General features: G+C 45.7%; 2 protein-coding genes across 4 annotated transcripts; both read right to left on the reverse strand.

The window, feature by feature from the left end:
* Window positions 1–401: 401 nt before the first annotated feature.
* Window positions 402–18,317, reverse strand: HNRNPR (heterogeneous nuclear ribonucleoprotein R). Of its 3 annotated transcripts, none has more exons than XM_082071327.1 (11): window positions 18,165–18,317; window positions 13,203–13,371; window positions 11,024–11,142; window positions 10,548–10,655; window positions 9,807–9,920; window positions 5,330–5,506; window positions 4,679–4,814; window positions 3,772–3,977; window positions 3,429–3,578; window positions 2,002–2,123; window positions 402–1,681 (listed from the first exon to the last, which is right to left on the reverse strand). In XM_082071327.1, the coding sequence occupies exons 1-11, from the start codon at window positions 18,237–18,239 to the stop codon at window positions 1,069–1,071; spliced, it is 1,989 nt and encodes a 662-aa protein (XP_081927453.1). In that variant the 5' UTR covers window positions 18,240–18,317; the 3' UTR covers window positions 402–1,068. The 3 variants fall into 3 exon arrangements, with proteins under 3 accessions (XP_081927453.1, XP_081927454.1, XP_081927455.1); XM_082071328.1 differs by having other exon boundaries at window positions 13,203–13,368; window positions 18,165–18,304; XM_082071329.1 differs by lacking the exon at window positions 13,203–13,371 and having other exon boundaries at window positions 18,165–18,306.
* Window positions 18,318–20,607: 2,290 nt separating this feature from the next.
* On the reverse strand, window positions 20,608–21,451 carry ATP5IF1 (ATP synthase inhibitory factor subunit 1). Its single transcript, XM_082071352.1, has 3 exons — window positions 21,160–21,451; window positions 20,974–21,086; window positions 20,608–20,881 (listed from the first exon to the last, which is right to left on the reverse strand). The coding sequence occupies exons 1-3, from the start codon at window positions 21,247–21,249 to the stop codon at window positions 20,743–20,745; spliced, it is 342 nt and encodes a 113-aa protein (XP_081927478.1). The 5' UTR covers window positions 21,250–21,451; the 3' UTR covers window positions 20,608–20,742.
* Between the last annotated feature and the right edge of the window lie 48 nt (window positions 21,452–21,499).

A 21,499-nucleotide genomic window follows, 5' to 3' on the forward strand; every position in this document is an offset into this window, starting at 1 on the left:
TAAACTATGCTCAAGATTGGAACCTACGTGTTTGTACGTTGAATGATACGATAGAGCAGGGACTCAGCAGCGCGTAATCAAAGGCACAAAGTTAACACCATTGTAGGCTCTGCTTCCTTCTCCACATTAGATTAGATTTAAATGAATGGTTTGGATGCATTTCAACGCTTTTTAAAAGAAAAAAGGTTCAAAATTAGATGCTGAACAGTTAAACACAGAGTGGCCCCGTGGGCTGTCTGTAATTTCTCAGTTTTCAGTGATGTCCACATGTTGGAAAGCACAAGAAATTTTGCACGAATTTGATCACTCACATAGGCAGTTATACTTGGAAAACAATGGGTTTTTTTCGCAAGAATTACCAATGAAATAATGTTTTAGGACACAATTGAATTTGAAATAGGTGATGTTTTGAATAGATTTTTGAGTTTTATTGAAATCTTACATGAACAAGAAATTGGAAATACAATCACATCAAGGAACAAATTGCCACGGCTTTGACGTTTGAAGCCAAACAAATTTTGTAGGGCAGATTTTCAAAAAGGTGTGAAGTTATAACAATTTAAAAACACAGTTAACCTACTTCTAGGAATGCAAAACATACAATCATGTTATTTTCAATACAAGAAAACTTAATTTGTTGTAATTTCTTAAAACTACTAAGACAAAGCACTAGCTTTTACTTTTATGTACAGCATACTCCTATGTAGTCTATCCCAAATCCAAAAAAAAACTGTCCAAAACCAGAGGTTCTGCAAAATCATGATTGAACAGTGTGCCATTCCTGCTTTTAAACTGCTAAAATGAAGCCTAAAATGATAAAAGCGTCAAAACCCCGTATGGAGTTCAGGAATTCTGCAAGCCCAGTAATGTCCAAGTGCGGTTATGGAAAAAAGAAAACTAAGAGACTCGAGTATATACACAATAGAGTGATTCTTCAGCCCAATACAAACGGCAGCCAATCTCTACCGAAGGATGAGACATTAAGCCAATTTTTTGTGGTTTTTTTGAAGGATGTGGAGCTAGAGCCAATTCTACGTTTCCAATCCTCTCAAATCCCTCCTCACTTGTCTACTTCCACTGCTGCCCGTACGTATCCTGATAAAACTCCTGGTTGTCATTATTGTAACCATAGTTACCCGCATAGTCACCACCTTGCTGGAGCGGCTGCTGCGCGATGGGTTGGGAGCCCCAGTTCTGCTGGTTGTTGGTCTGACGGCGCTTGGAGTCGGGCTGGTTGTACCCATCCGCCTTTCTCTTGCCTCCCACGTTGCCCCCGCGGTTGCCCCTGGCCCCGCGGGCGCCGCGGCCTCGCTGCTGCTGCGCAGGGCCCCCTCTCCCCCCCCGCGCTCCTCTGGGCGGTCCCATGGGTGCCCCCCTTTGGGAATAACCAGCTCTACCTCTCGGGGGTGGTGCCCCCCGGCCCCGAGGTGGGGGGGGGGCACCTCTCCCACCCCTTCCTCCTCCTCCTCTTCCTCGGAGAGCGTAGCCATCATCATAGCCGTAATAGGGATCTTCGTAGCCACCGCGGTAGTCGTGGTAGTCGTAGCCATAGTAATCATCGTAATAATCTTCATAGCCATAGTAATCGGGGGGGTAGCCATAGCCGCCTCTGCCCCCGCGGCCTCGGCCTCTAAGAGGAGGTGGCATGCGAGGCGGAGGGTAGTAATAATAGTCTTCGTACCTATTAAGAAAAAGAAACATCATTTCTCTTCTTATTGATCTTCAGAATGACTCCGTTACTTATCAAAAGTCTGCCAAAAATCAAGTTTCCCGACACGCAACATGGATAAAAGTCACTGGGGTTCTCCTCCTGTTTGGAAGGAGAACGTTGCTCTGAGGTATCAAAATATTCCTTATCAATGTCTCCCAAAAATCAAGTTTCCCCACGCACAAAATAAAAGCCGCTCAGGTTCTCCTGTCTGGGAGCAGAACGTTCCTCTGCAAATCACAGCATTCAATTCCTCATCAAAAGTCTCCCAAAGCCAAGGAACGGGCACTCACGCAGTGCTCCTGGAGGCCTGTCTGGCAGCCTGGCGTTCTTTCCTTTTCTTATCCGGCGGCTTTGCTAACACTATTTCAATTTCTTCCCCTTCTATCTCTTTGCCGTTCATTTCATTCATAGCCTATAAAAAAAGAAAAAAAAAGAAAGAAAAAGAGAAACATCTAAAAATTTATTTTTGCTCAAAAGGAAACTAAAACTCAAACTCACTGCTGGGCGGGCTGCTCCGGGCTGAACCGGGACACGCGCTACTTAACCAGAACATTGACGACTCTTTCAAGTCCTACTTTATTCAACAGTTACAGTGAAGTGGCATTTAAACAAAAAAATAATAATTCTCTTTCTATCATAAGGTAAAAGAACGGGATTAAAACACTGAAACATGACTCAAACTTGGTGACCTCATCAAATGAGACACGACCCCTCGGAACAGTCGTGTGTGATTTGTAGTTATCAAGTGCACGCACAAAGAGGATGTGATACAAAGTATGGTCAGGACTACCCCGCCAGTTCTTTACCTGGCGTTACCCGCTTTGCATTTCACATTTCTAGGAATTAACGTTTGCATTAACAAAGCCTTTACATCAGTGATCACGGTGACTTACTTCTAAGGAGGTATGAAAACCAGTAGACACTGGACTCAATGGACCAATTCTATGCATTAATATAATAATGATGTTTTTGTTAAAAATATAAACAACATGTCCATACAGAAATATCTCCCAAAATTCCTAAATTTAGTAGCCACAAGTCGGTGACAGGGCAGATGTGGCAGAATTCCAGCTTGTTTCAGAGACAGGAGCATTCGAGATCCTTTTCCAAACTGACTTCAGCTTCATTACACAAGTGACTTTCATCCCAAAGCCAAACTCAGGAGTGTTCTAAACCGTATTTTGGTGGGTAGGAAAATTTTAAGTGATTAAATGGTTATAAATGATTAATAAAGTTGAGTGAAGAGCCTTTGACCTCTTTTACGTAGCCACATAATGTACTCGCTCAAGGCTCCAAGGTGCCAAACGCCTCCTCTCCTCCTTCCTCCCACCAACTGTGGATTTCAAAACCAGAGGAACTTCACTCCAAAACTACACACAGCCTTTAAACAGGGGTCGTGAGAAGACAACCGATACCTTCTGTGTTTCCTCTGAAAAACTGTCTAGGTTGATCTTTTTTACAATTTTTCCTCTTCTCTAGATTCTCCTGCATTGGTCTCTACCTCTTTTCCATCTACTTGTTAACTCGCTACAGTTTTGTCCTTTGCAAGTTCCACATCCTCCTAAGCTACTGAAATCACAGGAACAAAATCATTAGTGTGCAGATACTCACCTTATTAAATGGGCTGCACAAATTATCTATGTATTCACCATAAAGAAACTTCTTAAAGCCATTTGTACAAAATGAACTGCTCGCATGGAAAGAATCATCAACCCACCTTCACTGCTGCGCCTCTGTCCTCAAAATGAACAAACGCGTAATCCTTCAGCTTCTTTACTCTTTCCAGCTTGCCAAATTCCGAAAAGGATTTCTCCAGAATTTCTTCCGTCACAGTCGTGGCCAAGTTTCTTACAAATAAAACTTTGACCTGATTAAAACAAAACAAAAAACCACACAAAAGGAACAAAAGCCGTAAGCTTTAAAAGTCAAACCTTGAAGGAAAAGAACAGAAAGTGACAAAGTGTTATTCCCTTCTCTACGTTGCTCAGCTGGAACAAAGCTTTGTCTCTACGGCACAAAGAAATCCCTTCCAAAGCACAAACCAGTTAATTTGTTCTCACCTTGGCCATGACCTCTGGGTCAGGCTCCTCCACCGGATCAGCCCATTCCACCGTCACGACGTTCCCCCAGACTTTCACCTTCCCGCTCATGAGTCGGCGTCGAGCTTGTGCTGCCGATTTGTGATCCTCGTATTCCAAGAAGCAGAAGCCGCGATTCTTCTTTTTATCGTCGGGTTGATGATACAAGATTACATCCACCAAACCCTCTGGAAAACACAGCTTTAGCGTTAAGCTTCAAGAGGAAAAACAGGTCACCTTGCAGGTGAAATTCTCCAGAACAAACTTACCTCGCAATCAGGCCCTGCAAAACATCGACCTGAACAGTTCACACCGGTTAAGTTTTAAGATATTTTACCATTTTCACATAGCATCTCCCCTGCCAACAGGGAAAGCTGGAAAGAATTCCTTCCACATCTCTCAAAAATGAGGAGATAAAACTAAAGGAATATTCACCTGCTGTTTTCACCACTTCCCTGAAGTGCTTATAAATAATACGCCTGGAAAAAAAGCGGCAGGTTCAAATTCTCCTGCAGGTGATCAAGACTTCAATCTCTTATTTAAGGCAGAAGCTGATGATTTTCTTCCTACTTACTGGAGAACAACACGGAAGAACTGGGCCAGAAATCCATCTGTCGTTAACTATTCCTACAATAACATCCCCTCTAAACCGATTATTTCCTCCTCCCCATCATTCCTCACCAAAATATTCATTTAACAATGAGTAAAACAAACACTAGACCATTTATGCTCCAACACAAAATATATTTGAAATATAAAATTTCAACCAAAACCAAACCTGGAATCCAACTTGGAAATAAATTATAAATATCTGCCAAATAACTAGACCTAAAGAACAGAGAGACTGAGTTTTGGGGTCATCACAATAAACCCCTTCAGAAGGTCTTACCTGTAACTTTACTGAACTCTTCCAATATGTTTTCCTTAGTCTTGTTCTTTGGAATTGACCCGACAAATAACCTGTTGTTTGCCACCGAAATGCAAACCCCGAGGTGCTTCCCAGGACGGATTTCATAGTTGTCACACTGAGAAAATAAAAAGCCATTCATTTGCTTTATCCACAAGATCCCCAAAGTCATAAACTCGGCTATTTTCTTCACAATGTATTATTTTTATATATAGCATATTGAATTCACAATCACTACGACTCCAGTTTTCGGGTCAGAATTCACTTGAAGAACATCGCAGAACTCAGGTTTTCCATAGGAACTTTGGAAGTTCTGCTAAAGCTCCAAAGAAACTGATGTACAAGGAACAAAACGCAACAGATGCAACTGCACAGGCTGAATTCATTCTGGAGTGTCCATAGGTTTCGTGGGTGTTTTTTTTCCCCCAACTTCACTAGACATTTTGGTTTTCACCCCCTTCCTCAAACAGGACCAGGTGAATTCATAGAACTGTTTGGGTTGGAAGGGACCTTCAAGATCATCTAGTCCCAAATCCCCAGGTGACAAAGGATGCTTTAATTAATTAATTTAAAGACTTCATTATCTCAGAGATTACCTTGCTGTTCACATTATCACGAAAACAAGTCACTCACCAGCTTGACCGCTTCCTGCGCCGCGTCTTTACTGCAGAAGGTGATGAAGGCGTAACCTCTGTTCTGCCCGGAGAGAGGATCCATCATGAGGCGCAGGTCCCAGATGGGACCGGCTTTCTCAAACAGCGGCACCAGTTCATCTTCATACAGGTCTCGGGGAATCTTACCCACAAAAACCTGAAAAGGAACAGGACATTTATACAAAGGTTTTGCAGAAATCCATACTTCTCTAGACTCTATTTGTTTCAGCTCCCACCAACTGCATGTTTTAATATTACTCTGAGAAAACCTCGAGTCTTCGTGTTTTCATTCCTTACATAGAGTGATAATGATAAACTCCTATAAAGTTTTGTTAAGGAGTTTAATCTATTTGGCTGAGCTCTCCCCAAATTGTTTAACTGCTGGAGATCTCAATTACAAAAACCTCTGAATTGCTAATACAAGCAAAACATTCCAATAAGATCAAATTCTCTTTGTTTCAGGAGCTAGTATGAGAAACAGAATGAGGGATTTGATTTGCATACATTCATATCTGACTCGTATTCCAGAGTAACTTCCATTTACAACAAAAGGACTAAGAGCTCTGTGGGAGTAATTCACATGTAAGTGAATTTGCTTTGAGCCTGTACACTTATTATGTTAACGAACCACAAGATCAACACCAGACAGGACAAACACCAGGTGAACACCTTGCAAGGGTCAGAACAAACACGTAGGATCTCATCCAAATCTACGATCTTCATTAAAGAAATAAATACGGGAGTGTCAAAAAATTCTGGCCCAATGCAAAAACCTTCAAACCCCCCAGTTGTGGGGGTGACATTTCATTTGTGTATAAACCCAGCACGAGCTTTGTCTGGTTCAACTCCTGCTAAGTTGCTTCCGAAAACAGAATTATCACAGTCTCTGACTATTCCCACTCAATTTATTATGGCCAAAAGCAGCTTAAGCTGCCCCAACACCTCGGATAACATGACATTTTGCAGTTACCAATGAAGCCTCCTTTTCTTCAAAGCAGGTCTTAAATGGTATTATATTTGTTTTTGCTGAATGCTTGTCTTCTGTGTCCTTTTGATCCTCATACACTTCAACAAGCTCCTCCTCGCTGTGACTGCATTTAATGTAATACTTCTAACATTTTCTCTCCTCACCTGTCTGCACTTAATTTGAAAAGTCACTGAAACTGCTGTGTAGAAGTTACTACTGTCTATGTGACTTCCAGTGTTGCTGAACAACTGGTTTACCTTAAATCACAATAAGATGACTTAAAGTAGTTGAACAGAGTCTGGTCCATCCTCTGACACCCACCCTGAGATATTGATCCATTGATCACATCCCTCTCAGCTTCTCTTCTCCAGCTCAACAGCCCCAGCTCTCTCAGTGTCTCCTCATCACAAAGATGCTCCAGACCCCTCAGCATCTTCGTGTCCCTCCCTGGACTCTCTCCAGTGATTCCTTGTCCTTCTCAAACTGGGGAGCCCAGAACTGGACCCACAACTGCAGATGTGGCGTCCCCAGGGCAGAGCAGAGGGGGAGGATTCCCCTCCCTGACCTGCTGCTCACACTCTTCCTCACACACCCCAGGTCCCATTGGCCTCTTGGCCACAAGGCGCATTGTGGGCTCATGGTCAACGTGTTGCCCACCAGAACTCCCAGTCCCAGCCCTGGGGACACCACTCATGACCAGCCAACAACTGCATTGGGCTCCGTTCACCACAACTCTTTGGGCCCGGCCCTCCAGCCAGTTCTTTACCCATCACAGACACACCATGAGCTGCAGCTTCTCCACGAGATGCTGTGGGATACAGTGTCAAAGGCTTTGCTGAAGTCTAAGTACACAACATCCACAGCCCTTCCCACATCTACTAGGTGGGTCACCTTATCATGGAAGGAGATCAGGCTGGTCAAGCCTTTCACAAACCCATGTTGACTGGGTCTGCACAGCTCCAGCTGCTTTGTCTTTATTACAGAATCACGTTCCAAAATGGTCCAGGTGCTTTTCAAGCCCAACCACTAAAAAACACACCAGACGCTTCACCCACAAAATCCTTTCAGCAAAATGACAATTCAACACGCTTTTATTTATCAATAATAATATAAGGATGCAATTCAGTAACACTTTAGACCATCGCATCATGACCCTGAGATGGTCAAGAACTTCTGAACCACCTTTCTGAACACAAGAGCACAAAAATTGATGAAATTACACGGACTGTCAGTGTGGTGGGTTCACTTTTATTTTTAATGGCTCTTCTGGGGTTTTATTTGGGGGGTTTGGGCGGTTTGAGGCTCCTGAAGCCGTTTAATTGTTTTAATTATTGAAAGCCAGGAGGGGCCATTTTAGGGCTGTTTGGGCCTAAATGGGCTTTTTAAAAGGTTTATTTAACGCATTTACAGTTTGAGGGGCTGAGCTGCGACTTTAAAGCTTTTAAAATCTACTTATTGATAACTAATTTATTAAATATATTAATATTTAAAGCGCGGGGGGATTTGGGGCTGTTTCCCAGGATTATGAGTCCAAATTCAGCTGTTTATTTTAACCACTGATTAATTTAATGTATTATATTTAAACGGGGATTTTGATGGTTGCATTTTAATTGAGTTTGGGGTTTTGGGGGCAGCATTTTTGGCCGTTTGGGGCTCCTGAAGCTGCTTAATTGTTTAAATTATTCTATTTAAAGTCAGGAGGGGGCATTTGGGGGCTGAATTCACTTTATTTAACATATTTAAAGCTCAGGATCCCAGTTCTGGGCTGTTTTGGGGCTGATTTGCGCCCCCAAAAATCTTTTACAAGCAACTTATCAATAATTTACTAAGTTAATATTTAAGTGGGAACAAATTTGGCTTTTTTTAACCCACTGCCATCTTGTGCTCCCGCCGCCATTTTGTCTCCCCCCTCACGCTGAGGGGGGAGAGGAGGCACCCACTGATTGGCCAGCACCATCTGGCGGGAAAGCCTCCCATTGGCTCAGCCCCAGGCGGCCATCTCAGAGGATGATAATTTTGATAATTTGTGCTCAAAGAAGTTTTTAAGATCTATTTTACAATTAATTTGTTCACTAAGTTAATATTTAAGCGGGGGGGGGGGGGGATTTGGGGCTATTTCCCACGATTTTGAAACCAAATTCAGCATTTTAAAAACAAAATAAAACAAAATAAAACTGCAGCTCCTGCCCAGAGAATAGTGCAAGCAACCTGACCACACCCCCCCACCTGACCACACCCCCTCCACCTGACCACACCCCCCCTCCACCTGACCACACCCCCCCCTCCACCTGACCACACCCCCCCCTCCACCTGACCACACCCCCCCCTCCACCTGACCACACCCCCCCCTCCACCTGACCACACCCCCCCCTCCACCTGACCACACCCCCCCCTCCACCTGACCACACCCCCCCCTCCACCTGACCACACCCCCCCCTCCACCACCCTCAATGTGGGGGTCACAAGGGTCTATGGGGCTCAACAGGGCTGTTTTGGGGTGAAACACCCCAGAAGAGGCTGAACCCCCTGCAGGTGAGTGACCCACACACTGACCCAGTGACCCACAACACCAATACTGCCCCAGAGCCCCCCCAAATGCGGCCCCACAGTGACTGCAAACTACCACACAGACCCTCCCCCAGCGCTGCCCCACAGCACCCCATAGCTCCTCTACTCTGTGCCAGAGAGCCACAGCACTGCCTCACAGAACCCCATAGTTCCTCCAGTGTGCCCCAAAGACCCATAGCACTGCCCCACAGCACCCCATAGCTCCTCTACTCTGTGCTAGAGATCCACAGCACTGCCTCACAGAACCCCATAGTTCCTCCAGTGTGCCCCACAGACCCATAGCACCCCATAGCTCCTCCACTCTGCCCCACAGCACTCCACAGAAACCCTCAGCTCCTCCACTCTGCCCCACAGATCCACAGAAACCCTCAGCTCCTCCACTCTGCCCCACAGACCCACAGAAACCCCTAGCTCCTCCACTCTGCCCCACGGATCCACAGCGCTGCCCCACAGCACCCAGTACCAGGGCTGTTTTCACATAAGTTGTAACAAAAGCAAATCAACAACCCCTTACGAATCCCTGTTCTCGGTTGTCCCTTCAGAACCCTGAGGATCTTCCCACAGCATTCACGTCTCTTTTACTTCCAGCACTTTGCATGAAATGAACCTTGGTCCTGTCACTTCCATTCCATTTATGTCACAAACAGAGTCGTGCTTTTCCGTATCTATACTAATCCTCGCTTTTTAAGCGATGGACCGTGAAGTCTCACACTTTAATGGCCATGTTACATTTTAAAATATTTCATGCAGCCTGAGTATATTCCACCTGCTTTTCCCCCCTCGCTCTGTTATCCGAGGAGTGAGAAAGGCTGATGAACACACACGCTTTGCCCTACGATACTTTCAACCTTCCCTTGGAATATGGTTTATTTTTGAGTATTTCTCCCTTATCGGTTTGCACAAACACACAGAATGTACCGACCTCAGTTCCAATCCCGGGCTGCACCCCGGAATACACGGTATCTGGGGGGGGTCCCCCATATTTCCTCTGGCCCGTAGTCACATCCAAAGTGTAACCGGTTCTCTCCAGCAAAGCCTGGAAATAAATCAGCACATTAGTTATGAGGCAGGAAAAGAAGGAGTTAAAATAGAAAAAAAGTCTCCTAAGACAAGCATTTCCTTGCCACATTTGGTAAGAAGGCAAAACCTACAAAACCCCCTTATTTTGGGGTTTTAAAAACCCACTACCAAGATTGTTTTTATACTACACAGTCAGTGGAAAGTTCCTTTTTCTTTTCCATTTCATCTGTAGCACCCCAAGAACTCCAGAGCACCAGGCGATTCTTTTCACCCCCTCTATATTTAGGTTTTTCTTAATACACTAATACCTCATTGAGATGTCCAATCGGTCTCAAAATAATTTCAGGAGTGCGTGAAAGCTTTAAAATAAGACAACTAAGACAATTTTTAAACAGATAGAAATGTTTTCATACAACTTAGATAACATTAAGTTCGTTGTGTAATTAGGGAGATCTGTATTTTAAACAAGCACTCTTTGAGTGTCTGTAATTTAATTCCAAGTATGAATATATTTACCCAGGTAGCACTGATGCTTTTTAAATATATACAGAATCACTTCAGTCTGCACATCGGACAGGAAAGAATAATCAGTATTTTCTGCGCACAGGCAATAGATCAGAAAATAATCAGGATTTTGTGTTACCTTAATCTTGGCTTCATCTGGTCCCTTGGTTGACTCCTGCACTTTGCTGCCTTGTTTCTCTCTTTGCCTGTAGGTCTTCATAACTCCACATAAAAATGCACTTTTGTTCTGCAGACACAATTCACAAAACAATTCAATTGTGCGTGTGAAAAGCCCTGGGGAATCACCGAATCTCACACTCCAGACCCCGAGGTCACTATATCAAGCCAATACCAGAAAAAGACAAAAGAATCCTTTAGAAAAAAAATGACAATTGATTGAACAAACTCAGACTGAAAAAACAGATTCCAGGTGGTATTTTACCTTATTTTCTCAATAGCACACTCATTTTCATTATCTCAAATACCTCCTCGTTTCAGGCAACTTTTAAATTTGGGTTTGAAATGTTCGAATGCAGCAACATGACTGAATTTCTAAGTCCCAACCCTCGTGCTGACAGCACCTGGACACTATTTGCACTGATGCTCTGACCTTACCTGGACATGCGACAGGTCACTCTCTTTAAACTGCTGTAACACAGACAGGGCTCCTTCTTCATTAAACTCCCTAAGAGCATCAATGGCTCTTTCATCAAGATCGACATAAGCTACCAAGCCTAAAATTAAAGATAAACAAGTTACAGCTTTCTGTTTAAGTGCAGACAAACTAAGAACTTAAAGTCAAAAAGTTACGTTCCATAGCAACAGAATTATACATTTAACATCATGACATATTCCTACACAGGTATATGAGAGAACATGAGTACAACAATGAGAAAAAATTAAAATGTATAGACCTAAGTGCAAAATTAGAGCTCACGTGTGACAGTTTCCTAACACACAACTGGCTGCATAAAAGGAGCTTTACACACCAGGGTTTGAAACAACCAACTCTGGCTCACTTCTAACAACCTGCATTTGGTTTGTCTGTCTTTATTTCAGTTTCCTGCGTCCTTCCCTCGAATGGAGCTGCTCTGGAACGAGCTGACATGTGAACGTCACAGGGATGTGAAAAAGGAGCTGCCTAACTGATGATCAAATACTCATCAAGCTCTACCTCACTGAATATTAGCGAGTGGAACGGTTTGTTCACTCTTCAACTTCAAAAAGCAAAAAACAGTGGACTCCCTATATTTTTTTAACTCATTTTGTTGCTTTATGCAGTTTCGAGAGCAAGAATTCAAAAAGGTTATTATTTTATTTTTTCGAGCCCTGCTGTGTACCCAAAAAGGTTAATTATACAGGTACAGACTCCCCCACGAAACATTGGACCAGTTCTGAAGCACTTTGTTCTGTTTAATGATCTTTACAGGTTCTTTCTTTCCTTTTGCACAAGCTGTGGAGCTTCAAGTCCAGACTGAGATTTGCGCTTTTTAAACTACACGGATACCAAGAACTCCACACACTTTGCAACAACTTGATCCACAAAACACAGGTTGAGTGCTACTTGATTTCAAAAATACCCGTGAGTGCCGAGCCCAAGGACTACATTTCAGAAGTGATCCTGCACATTGGAAGGCATCTGTATCTTATAGAGAAGACCTCAGCGGATTAAAAATCCCAAATTTAGTGCTTGGCTTTGCTGCCCAACCCCTGCACAATGCAAACGTCTTCGGTGGCTTTAAGGAGGTTGAATAAATGTTTTCCCCATTAATCATGCAGTGGAATTGTATTAAGCAGTCAGGTTCTGGGCTGAAAAGCTTTTGAATGATATCTCAGAACACAACTTCACTGCCCCACAGCCCCACAAGCATTTTCCACCTTCTCTCAACCCATCGAGTGCACGTCGTGACCCACAAAGTACATTGGCCAAAGCCAATAAAAGCTGGGAAAGGCTCGATGGACACTCGCTCCCAAAAGAACCATGCTGAAGATTTTGGAACTGCCTTCCCTCCATCAGTGGGATGTGGACTCTGACATTGTGCCAGCAAGGAGTTTGAGATCAGCACATAGAGCGTTTCTACTGCTTTTGGTAAATCTGCTCACAGAACACGGTCTAAAGAGGGAAAGGAATGACCAGGGGGTTACAAAAACAAACTAGAAAAACCTTTGTCTGTAAAGAAACCTCTCGAGAAGCTGCAGAGACCACTTTCTACCCAGCAAGAAATTACTTGAGCTGCTAGCGAGCTCAGTCCTCAACTTGGTTGAAAAGCAGTTGGTGTCAAAGCGAGATAACCAACATGGATTAAACTGTCCACTCGGAACTCGAGAGAACATAAAAATCCAACATGGATTAAAGTGTCCGCTCAGAACTTGAGAGAACACCAAAATCCCCAGGCAGACTCAATTCCAATGTAGTCCCAGGCAAGACAAGTTGCTTCCCTAAGTCACCTTAGAGTGTTTAGGAACCACTGTGAGGAGCTGACAGGAGAAAAGTAAAAGCAAAATGATGATTTGGGTTGAAGGGAAAAAAATATGTACAGTTTAGTGTGCTCAGACATAGATCTTTACTTGAAACTAGTGCTCTGTGCCCTAAAGTTATCACATACAACACTAAGGATGCGTCAGGTCATTAGTCAACGTCAAACCCAATTTGCCTTTAGGGAAAGTCAAAACATTCAGAGCTACACAGATCAAAAAACAGTGAATTTTTTTTTACACCTTAATCTCTAAAAATTGGACAGCGCTACGCCCTCGCTTGCATACCCAATCAGAAACAAGAAATGCAATGTGATACCTGTCTGAAATATTTCATCAAGTCTCTCTGCCACGCTCTGGGGGAGGCCTGCCTGTATCAGTGTCCTGCAGTGCTCTGTGTGAGTTACACTGGAAGTGTCCATGGGCTCCTCCTCTTCTTTTAACTGTACCGCATTACCATTCACCTGATTAGCCATTCTATTAGGCTGCTGGAAAAAATTCAGGAGCTGCATTACAATAAATCACTAGGTTGTAGGACAATGCATGAGTTATCTAAACTAATCGGTATACATGCTGCAAATGACCTGTAGCAAAATATTTAATACTGTTTTGATGCAGCTGGTCTAAGTTTCAAAAGAAAGCACAACCCTTGATATTGTGAAAAATGTACATGGAAGAATTTACAGAATTAAAAAAAAAATGTACCTCATGTACATAACGACATCTAAAGTTTATGTGCCAATTGTAAGTTAACTGGTTACCATAGCAGCTACTGGGACACCACAATAACATCCTTCATCAGAAGAACTAGTGCTATATTCATTTCCCATTCCACTACTTTTCAAACAATCGTTTCAAATTTAGCAAACACATAACCCTTAACACATAGAAACGTCAGTACTCGTTGGCTAATTTTCACTTTCTTGTTGCCATGTCTTCCTTCAAACCCAACGTGCTGCATTCGACTCAAACGCTTTCTCATGACACTGTCAGAAAAGATAGAAAAATTGCACTGTAATCCACGTTATAATTTGGAGCTGCAACTGAACTTTCAGTTTTACTCAACAGTAGCTCTACAAATCACCACTATTTGTTTTTATAATATGTAAGTTATTGGTTTAAAAGGAAGCCATGACCACAGCATCTTCAGTTTTTACCTGAATAACAACTGGATTCCAAATATGTGCACTAAAAGTGCACAACTACCTTCTCCAACAGCCCCAGCGGGCTTTGCCCAATTCGTTACAACCAGTTTCAATTTCTCCATTAGCCAGAGGGTTGATATTTAGTGCTCGCAAATAAAAGGGCTGACGAGAGATGATTCAACCACCCAGCAGAGAACATCAGGGCGATCAGCTGCCAAATTCACAAGTGAAACGCGCCTCGGACTTCAAAAGATGGGGAAGAAGTCAATGAAATGTGAAATGACAAGGTCTGCAGCGTGGGCCGAGCAACGCGACTCGCTGCTGGAATACGGGTATGAAGGTGATTCAAGAACACTTTTGGATTGTATTTGAAATGCTGAAGCCTCAAGCTATTTACTGTGCTGCAAAACAAGTCTCCAAACACAACCGCACCTCTAATAGTCACCGGTATACCCAGCCCCTCTACACTAAAGCTCATGAGCTTTTGGGCAGATTTCCTACAAAGACTTGCAAGAAAAAAGAAAAAAAATCTAGATCTATATATATCTCTCTCTCTATATATATAGCGTTACTTGACAAAGAGAAATTTCTAACCCGTTCAGTTCACTAAAAAGCAACCACGACTATAGCCTAATTACAGAAGAAAACAAGAAATGCTACCTGAAGACTACAATAATGCTTATCTATCGTTTTAAGTATTAACCGAATTCTCCAAATATTAAGTGAACATGAAGTTACAAAAATCATGGAAAACTGAGCCCTCGAATCTGAAACAGGGGGGGTTTAGTTAAACTGCAAATGCTTTGGGTGCAGTATCATCGCAAACCCCTCTGCTCCAACATGCACAGGGTGATGTACCCAAAAAAGATCCAGGGAGGGGTTTTTTGTTTTTACTGCCTTATAAAATCAGTCCCGAACACACACGTTGACTTCTCTGTCCACCCCGCCAAGAACTGCGAGGCTGAGCCAACACATCAAGTTATTTGAAACTATTACAAGTACCTTCGGAATTTCAGACACGGGGCTTTTGTCAATCTAAATCAGCTTGCGAGTGTCACGCACCCCGAAGTTTGGTGCCATTTTCAGCGTCTCCTACAACCAAACAAGAGCTCGGCAGCTATTCCGTGTCACAAGCAGGTCAATGACTCCAACTCCTGACGGTGTGAAAACACATTTACCTTCATCACCAACACACGGAGCAATACCTCACCCCTGAGCACCAGATTACTGCACAGCACCACGTGCTTATTTAAACAGGCTTTTAGACAACGCCAATTAAATCTCAGCGTTTTAATTCTCCAGCCATACGGTTTATTTTCTTTTAAGAATTAGTATCCTCATAAAGAACTCAACTCAAACGCATGGTCACTAGCCAGAAAAGTTCAGTTTGGGTGTTCAAATTGTAACTATTTCCTGTCACACAGACTTCACTTTAAGAAATTTACTCTGGAAAAATCCTGAAGTGACCCAGCTGTCAAAATATTCAGGTCTCGACAACATCCAGAAGAAATATGTTGTTTCTCACAGTTCTAATAATGAGATTCCCTGCTGGCTCTGCAAGCTGGGCCTGAAATCTGAGATTAGACTTATTAGAACTTATTTCATCAATAAGGAAAACACAGTTGTTTTATTAACATTTTTGTTCTCCTCTAAAAAAATATTAAAAGCATATTAAAGGACAGAGGAGTATTCACGTGGCTCAGCCTATGACAGGCCAGGCCATGCAGAAAAGCACCCACGTGCACTGAGAGTTTCTCCATCTGTATTAACTCAAATATCTCAAAGAGGGAGATTGATTGAAGTGTGGATTTTAAGTAAAGGATTCTGCATATTAGTATGTGTGAGGGGAATGGAAGGATTGCCTTGGTTCAGACTTCACGCTGGTGTCAACACTGTTTTTCTGCAGGTCATGAATACTTAATAATATAAAACATCTTTCTAGCTATCCGCTATCTTTCACCTGGAATTCCTGCATCTCTAAAGAGTCATGTGCCCTTTTTTTGAGCTCTAATCGTATGACAAGATGCTCGAACAGCCCCGCTGTTCCTGTTCCCTGGATCCTCCACCACGACTCGAACAGCGGTTGCCACCCACAGCCATTCTAAGTATAACTCCAGCCAATTAATTATAAATTCACAGCCTCGTTAACTCAAAACACGCTTAGTAACAGAGCAGAAATGGCAATTTCTGGCCAAGGGACAATATCTCAAGCCACCACAACCAACTTCGCAGTGATTACCCATCAATATTCTTGGCTTCCTACTACATGACACTTGATTTCACGGAGGAACCAAACTGCACTTTTTCAGCTCAGGTTGACACAGAAAAACTCCGCACTAAAGTCATCCAACTTGCTTATGCTACTGTTCTTTCTATTGAACACACTGTGTCAAGCATTTAAGTTATAACACAATAAAAGGGGAACGTTTCTTGCGGTTTTTTTGGTTGGTTCACTCTGTTTTGTTGTTTGTTTGTTTTTTTTAATTAACCACAACAGAACAACTGTAGTCCCTATAAAGTTTACACCTGACACTTCAAGAAGGTTCTTGTCAAAAGAGAAGGAAACACAGGAGCGAGGGTAAGGACTCACATTAAAACTCTGAGCTGAGAGCTTAAAGTCAGCACTGACACATCCTCTTATTTTCACACCAAGCCCCTAACAGCCATTTCTTTTGTACCATGGCTTATTCAATCCCAGAAAGTACATTTTTAATAGCTTAATTATGATCTACGTGTTTATCAGCATTAATTACAAGGCTTGTTTTGAAGTTATCACCCCCTGAAGTTTTCACATTTCAGTGGCAGGACCTTTGCAACAAGTGCAGTCGGCACCTCAGCCTTTCCCCCTCCAGAACCCCACGGGATGAAAAACCTGAGACCCTCAGGATGCTCAGCAAGAGAAGAGCACAGACCGCACCGAAACTCGACAAAAGCACCATCAAGAGGTGGATTTACCTCAACAGCAGCACCAAACACGGCACCGGCAGCCGCAACATCACGCTGACCTGAGCTACGAACTCCATCCGTGCTCATTTCCAACCAGAGCTCAGCTGGTTATTGGGGCTGCACAGCAGCAAAATGCTGGTGGGACACTTCAACAAAAATGAGCTTTGTCCTGACTCATTTATCCTCAAAGAGTTGGTCAGATCTTTGCCTAAGGAAGGAGTATTGGGGTTTTTTGACAAAACTAATCAGAGGCTCAAATATTATTCTGACTGTGTTCACATCTAGCCAGAAAAACTGCGAGGTAAAGTCATTAAACACTTGTGGGAAAGACAGCTTCTAAGACACAAAATTATCAAGCAGACTCTGCTAGTTTGCATAGGTAAAAAGAAAATTACACTGCGAGACGCAGCGTTGTGGTCAAATTACCTTTACTTTTAGAAGGTGTGTAAAAAAAAAAAAAAATCAGTCTTAAAGCATAATCTCAAAAAGAAATAAAAAATAAAACACAACACACAGCATTGCAGCATAAACACATGACTACCAGTAGGATCATTTGGTGGAGTGTATAACGGGAGGGGAATCCAAACAACTATGTTAAAAAGAGTAGTCCAGCAGAGTAAACTAAATTATCTAAAGATAATTAGCCACAGGTAACGAGGCCGCTAAGACCCAGCAAGTAGGGCCTAACTTTAAACACAACGGCAATAATGACTTATTAAAAGTTTTGAAGGTTTAATCAAGGCCTGCGGTGTTTAAGAAAAACAACGTCTTAGCAACCAAATTCTGGAGACTTTCTCCTCTGACAAGTGTCGCTCGCTCAAGCCCCGTTCGAAGCGGGAGCCGGGAGCAGGTGCAGAGCGCTTTATCTCCCACCGCTCTGCCCGACGCTCCAGCCCCACCGGCGCGGCGGGGACCGGGAGGGACCGGGCAGAGCGCGTCCCGGCCCCCCCGCCGCACGCAGGGCCGGGCCCGGCCGGGCCGCCCCCCCAACCAGGCCGCAGGGCCCGCCCCGCCCCGCTCCCCAGCCCCCCCGCTCCGCCGCGGCCTGCGGAGCGGCCACCCCGCGGCCTGCACCCAGCGGCGCCGCCGCCCCGCTCTCCACCGCCCCGGGCCCGCCTCCGCCAGCGCCGAGGCCTACGCAGGAGCCCCCCCCGCGCGAAGCGGCCCCCCCGGCATCCCCCGGGACTCACCGGAGCGGGGCCTGCGCGGCGCAGCTCGGGCCGAAGCAGCGACGGCAAATGGCGCGCGCTCCTCCTTCTCCTCATGGACGGCGGCGCGACCCCGGCAACACGCGGGGTTTCCCGGAACTGTTTCCAGGGACCGCCGCTTCACCCACTCAGAACCTCACGCTCCGGACGAGCAGCCGGGAGGACCTCTAAGATGCGGGGGGCGGGACGCGCCTTTCCTCTCGCGGACCAATGAGAGGGAGGCACTGGAGCCAATGGCGCAGCTCCTTCGACCCGGCGCGCCGGTAGGGCCGGAGCTGGGGGGATTTAAAGGGGCAGCGCCACCCGCGGCCTCCGAACAAAGGGAGCGCTCGGGGCCGCCCCCGCTCCGCTCCTCCCCGGCCGGGCGGAGCCTCCGCCGGAGCGGGCCCGGGGCTGGCTCGGGGGTGGTGCCCGGCGAGGTGAACCCTGGCCCTGGGGGCGGGCCCGGCCCAGCGGCTTCTGGGTGCCGCTTCCCGCGGTCCCGGCTGGGGATTCGGGCCTTGGCGGTGCCGGTCGGAGCCGCTCGGGGCCCGGCGGGCTCTGCTGGAACCGTGTCCCGCTGAGGGGGGGGCCGGGGCCGGTCCCGGGCGGGCTCCGGGGCCGCAGCGTAGGGGGGTGAACGGGGGTGGCTTCTCTGATGTCCGGGCCGGATAGTTTGTAATTAATCCGTGATTAACTTGATTTGCTGGATTAGGCTGTTAATGAGTGAAGATTGGACGCAATAAATAAGTCCGGGGGAAGTCAGCCTGGGTAAAATTTTAGGATAGAGAGGAACGGAGGGATCTGAGCATTTTTTTCCTTTAGTGGTGCTTAATAGATGTCCTGCAAAGCTCTTAAATACTTTATAATATAGAATCCAGGAGCCAATATGCAGTTTACAGAGACATCTCCCATCAGATGACAACTGAACACCATGAGACTACAGCAAAAGGTATATTGAGGTATGAACAACCAGAACCTTAGATTCCTCCCCCACAACATGGCAGTGTAATAATTTCAGTTGTTTGGATCTTACAGCAACATTCCTAAGGTACCAATTGCCAAAATAAAAGTCTTTATGGCACTGCTGACACTTTCCTCTCTTTTGTGCTGGTATTTCCCAAGCCCCTTGTGGGTAATTAATGATCTGCAGGTAGTTGTGAGCACTCCCAGGCTGTGGGGTTTGGGGGTAGGTTATTCCAACCCAAATCCATATTGATTGTTAAGCCTGAGATGCTTTCGCAAATACAGGAGTTGAGCATGTGAGTTTTCCGCTAAGGGATTAATAACTCAGATCTTCCCCCAGTGCCCCCCTGCCATGACAGGGACATCTTCACCAGCTCAGGGTGCTCAGAGCCCCGTCCAGCCTGGCCTGGGATGTCTCAGGGATGGTTCATCCACCACCTCTCTGGCCAACCTGGGCCAGGCTCTCACCACCCTCAGAGCAACAATTCCTTCCTCATGTCCAGCCTGAATCTCCCTCCTTTAGTTTAAACCATCACCCCTTGTCCTGTCACAACAGGCCCTGATGAAGTCTGTCCCCGTAATTTACCAAAGGTAATTTCAAGAGACGGGAGAAGTTCCGTTCAACCTCCCCTCCCTCTCTCCTCAGTAGCTCCCTTGGTGGTGATTTTGACACTTTTGGACTTCACAAGTCATTCACCTTGCTAACCTAGAAAAAGAGTCATCAGGGTCAGAACAAAAATACAGGCTGGTGAGGTAACAGGCTGAATGACCCCCCCCATGAGCCCAACACACCAGGAATTGAAGCCCTCATCTGTTCCTTTCAGAATACAAAGTCGCCCAAATATTTTTTCAGCTATTCTATAGTCCACTGCAGCCACAATGCCAAGAAATTGGTCTTCAACAGGGACACCTTACTAGTGACTCCACAGCGATTCGGGGAAGCCACCCAGCTGACAGATACAATGGGACAAACATTTTTAAATGGGTAAATATTTTGCTTTTTAAATGGGCAAATATTTTGATTTTTAAATGGGCAAAAAATAAACAGGTCCATGGCATATTGCTATTCATTGAGTTTCATTCATGTACAAGTCAGGACTTCAGCTGTTATATTCCAGGAAGTTTTACCACCACAACTGAAATCACCACAACTTCGAATAGTATTTTTGTCTTTGTGGCACTGAACACTAAGTGCAGCAAAAGAAGTTCATTTTTATAGAGACTCCCCTAGGTCAGCACAGACACATCTCCCCACAACCCCACAAAGTTATTTCTGTGTCAAGGGGCCTCCACACAGGCACCACTGTTCCCCAACCCTTCCTGCAGTTTTAACTAAGTAAAAATAGTCATTTCTTTCAAATAAATCTAAAAAAAGCAGTGAAGTTCTGTACAGGACTCAATAGTATCGCCTTATTTTGGCACAACAATGTTTAAACCAGACAATAGGTATCTTTTTCCATTAAAGTTACTAAGCAGAAAAGACAGGCTGAGTAGTTTATTCGACAGTGTTGCAGGCCACAGTATAATGGGATGAATTTGGATTATATTGGCCAACATACAGTCTGTTTAACACCACAATCAGCGTTGACCGTGCACATTCAAGAGCAGTGTCGGCTTAGTCATCTTTGAGCTGCTTGATCTTTGACTTGTGGCGCTCGATCTCCTTCTGCAGCCGCTCGATCTCCTTCTTGTGGTGGTCGATCTCCTCCTCGTGGTGTTTCCGTAGGGCCGAGAGCTGCTCCCTCTCCTTCTCCCTGCGAGAAACAAAATCACATAAGGCACAAGGTGCGACACCCGCAAACCCGGGGGTGATGACCGAGCCGGGGGACACCGGGCACCCCCTCACCTGAAGTACCGCTCCTCCTCAGCCGCCTGCTTCTTCCCGAAGGCGCCCCCGGCCTCCCGGATGGCGCCGCCGCCTCCGCCGCCCTTCCCGGCGCCTTTGCCCAGCTCGCCGAGCTGCGGGGAGACACAGCGGTGAGCGGGGCAGGGACAAACACCCCCGCTTCCCCCCGCGCAGCCCCTCGCCCACCTGGTCGGCGCCCGAGCCCGAGCTCCAGCGCTGCTGCTGCGCCAGGAGGACCCCGCGCAGGCCGCCCCTCAGCACCGCCACGGCCGCCATCGCCGCCTGCCCTTGAGGGACGGGGCCCGCCCGCTGCGGCGCCGCCCGCGCATGCGCAGAACCCGCGCCAGCCCCAGCAGGCTCCGGGCGGAAGTGGGGGCCTGTACGAGCCCGCGGCCGTCGGGCTGCGCTTCCCTTCCCTGGGCGGGGCGGGGCGGGGCCGGGCCGCCCCGTTCTATCCGCCCCGTTCTATCCTCCCCGTCCTATCCGCCCCGTCCTGTCCGCCCCGCGGTCCAGCCGAGGGGGCGGT

Source organism: Streptopelia decaocto (genome assembly GCF_964273445.1).
Source record: "Streptopelia decaocto genome assembly, chromosome: 23".
In the NCBI taxonomy this organism is placed as follows: Eukaryota; Metazoa; Chordata; class Aves; order Columbiformes; family Columbidae; genus Streptopelia; species Streptopelia decaocto.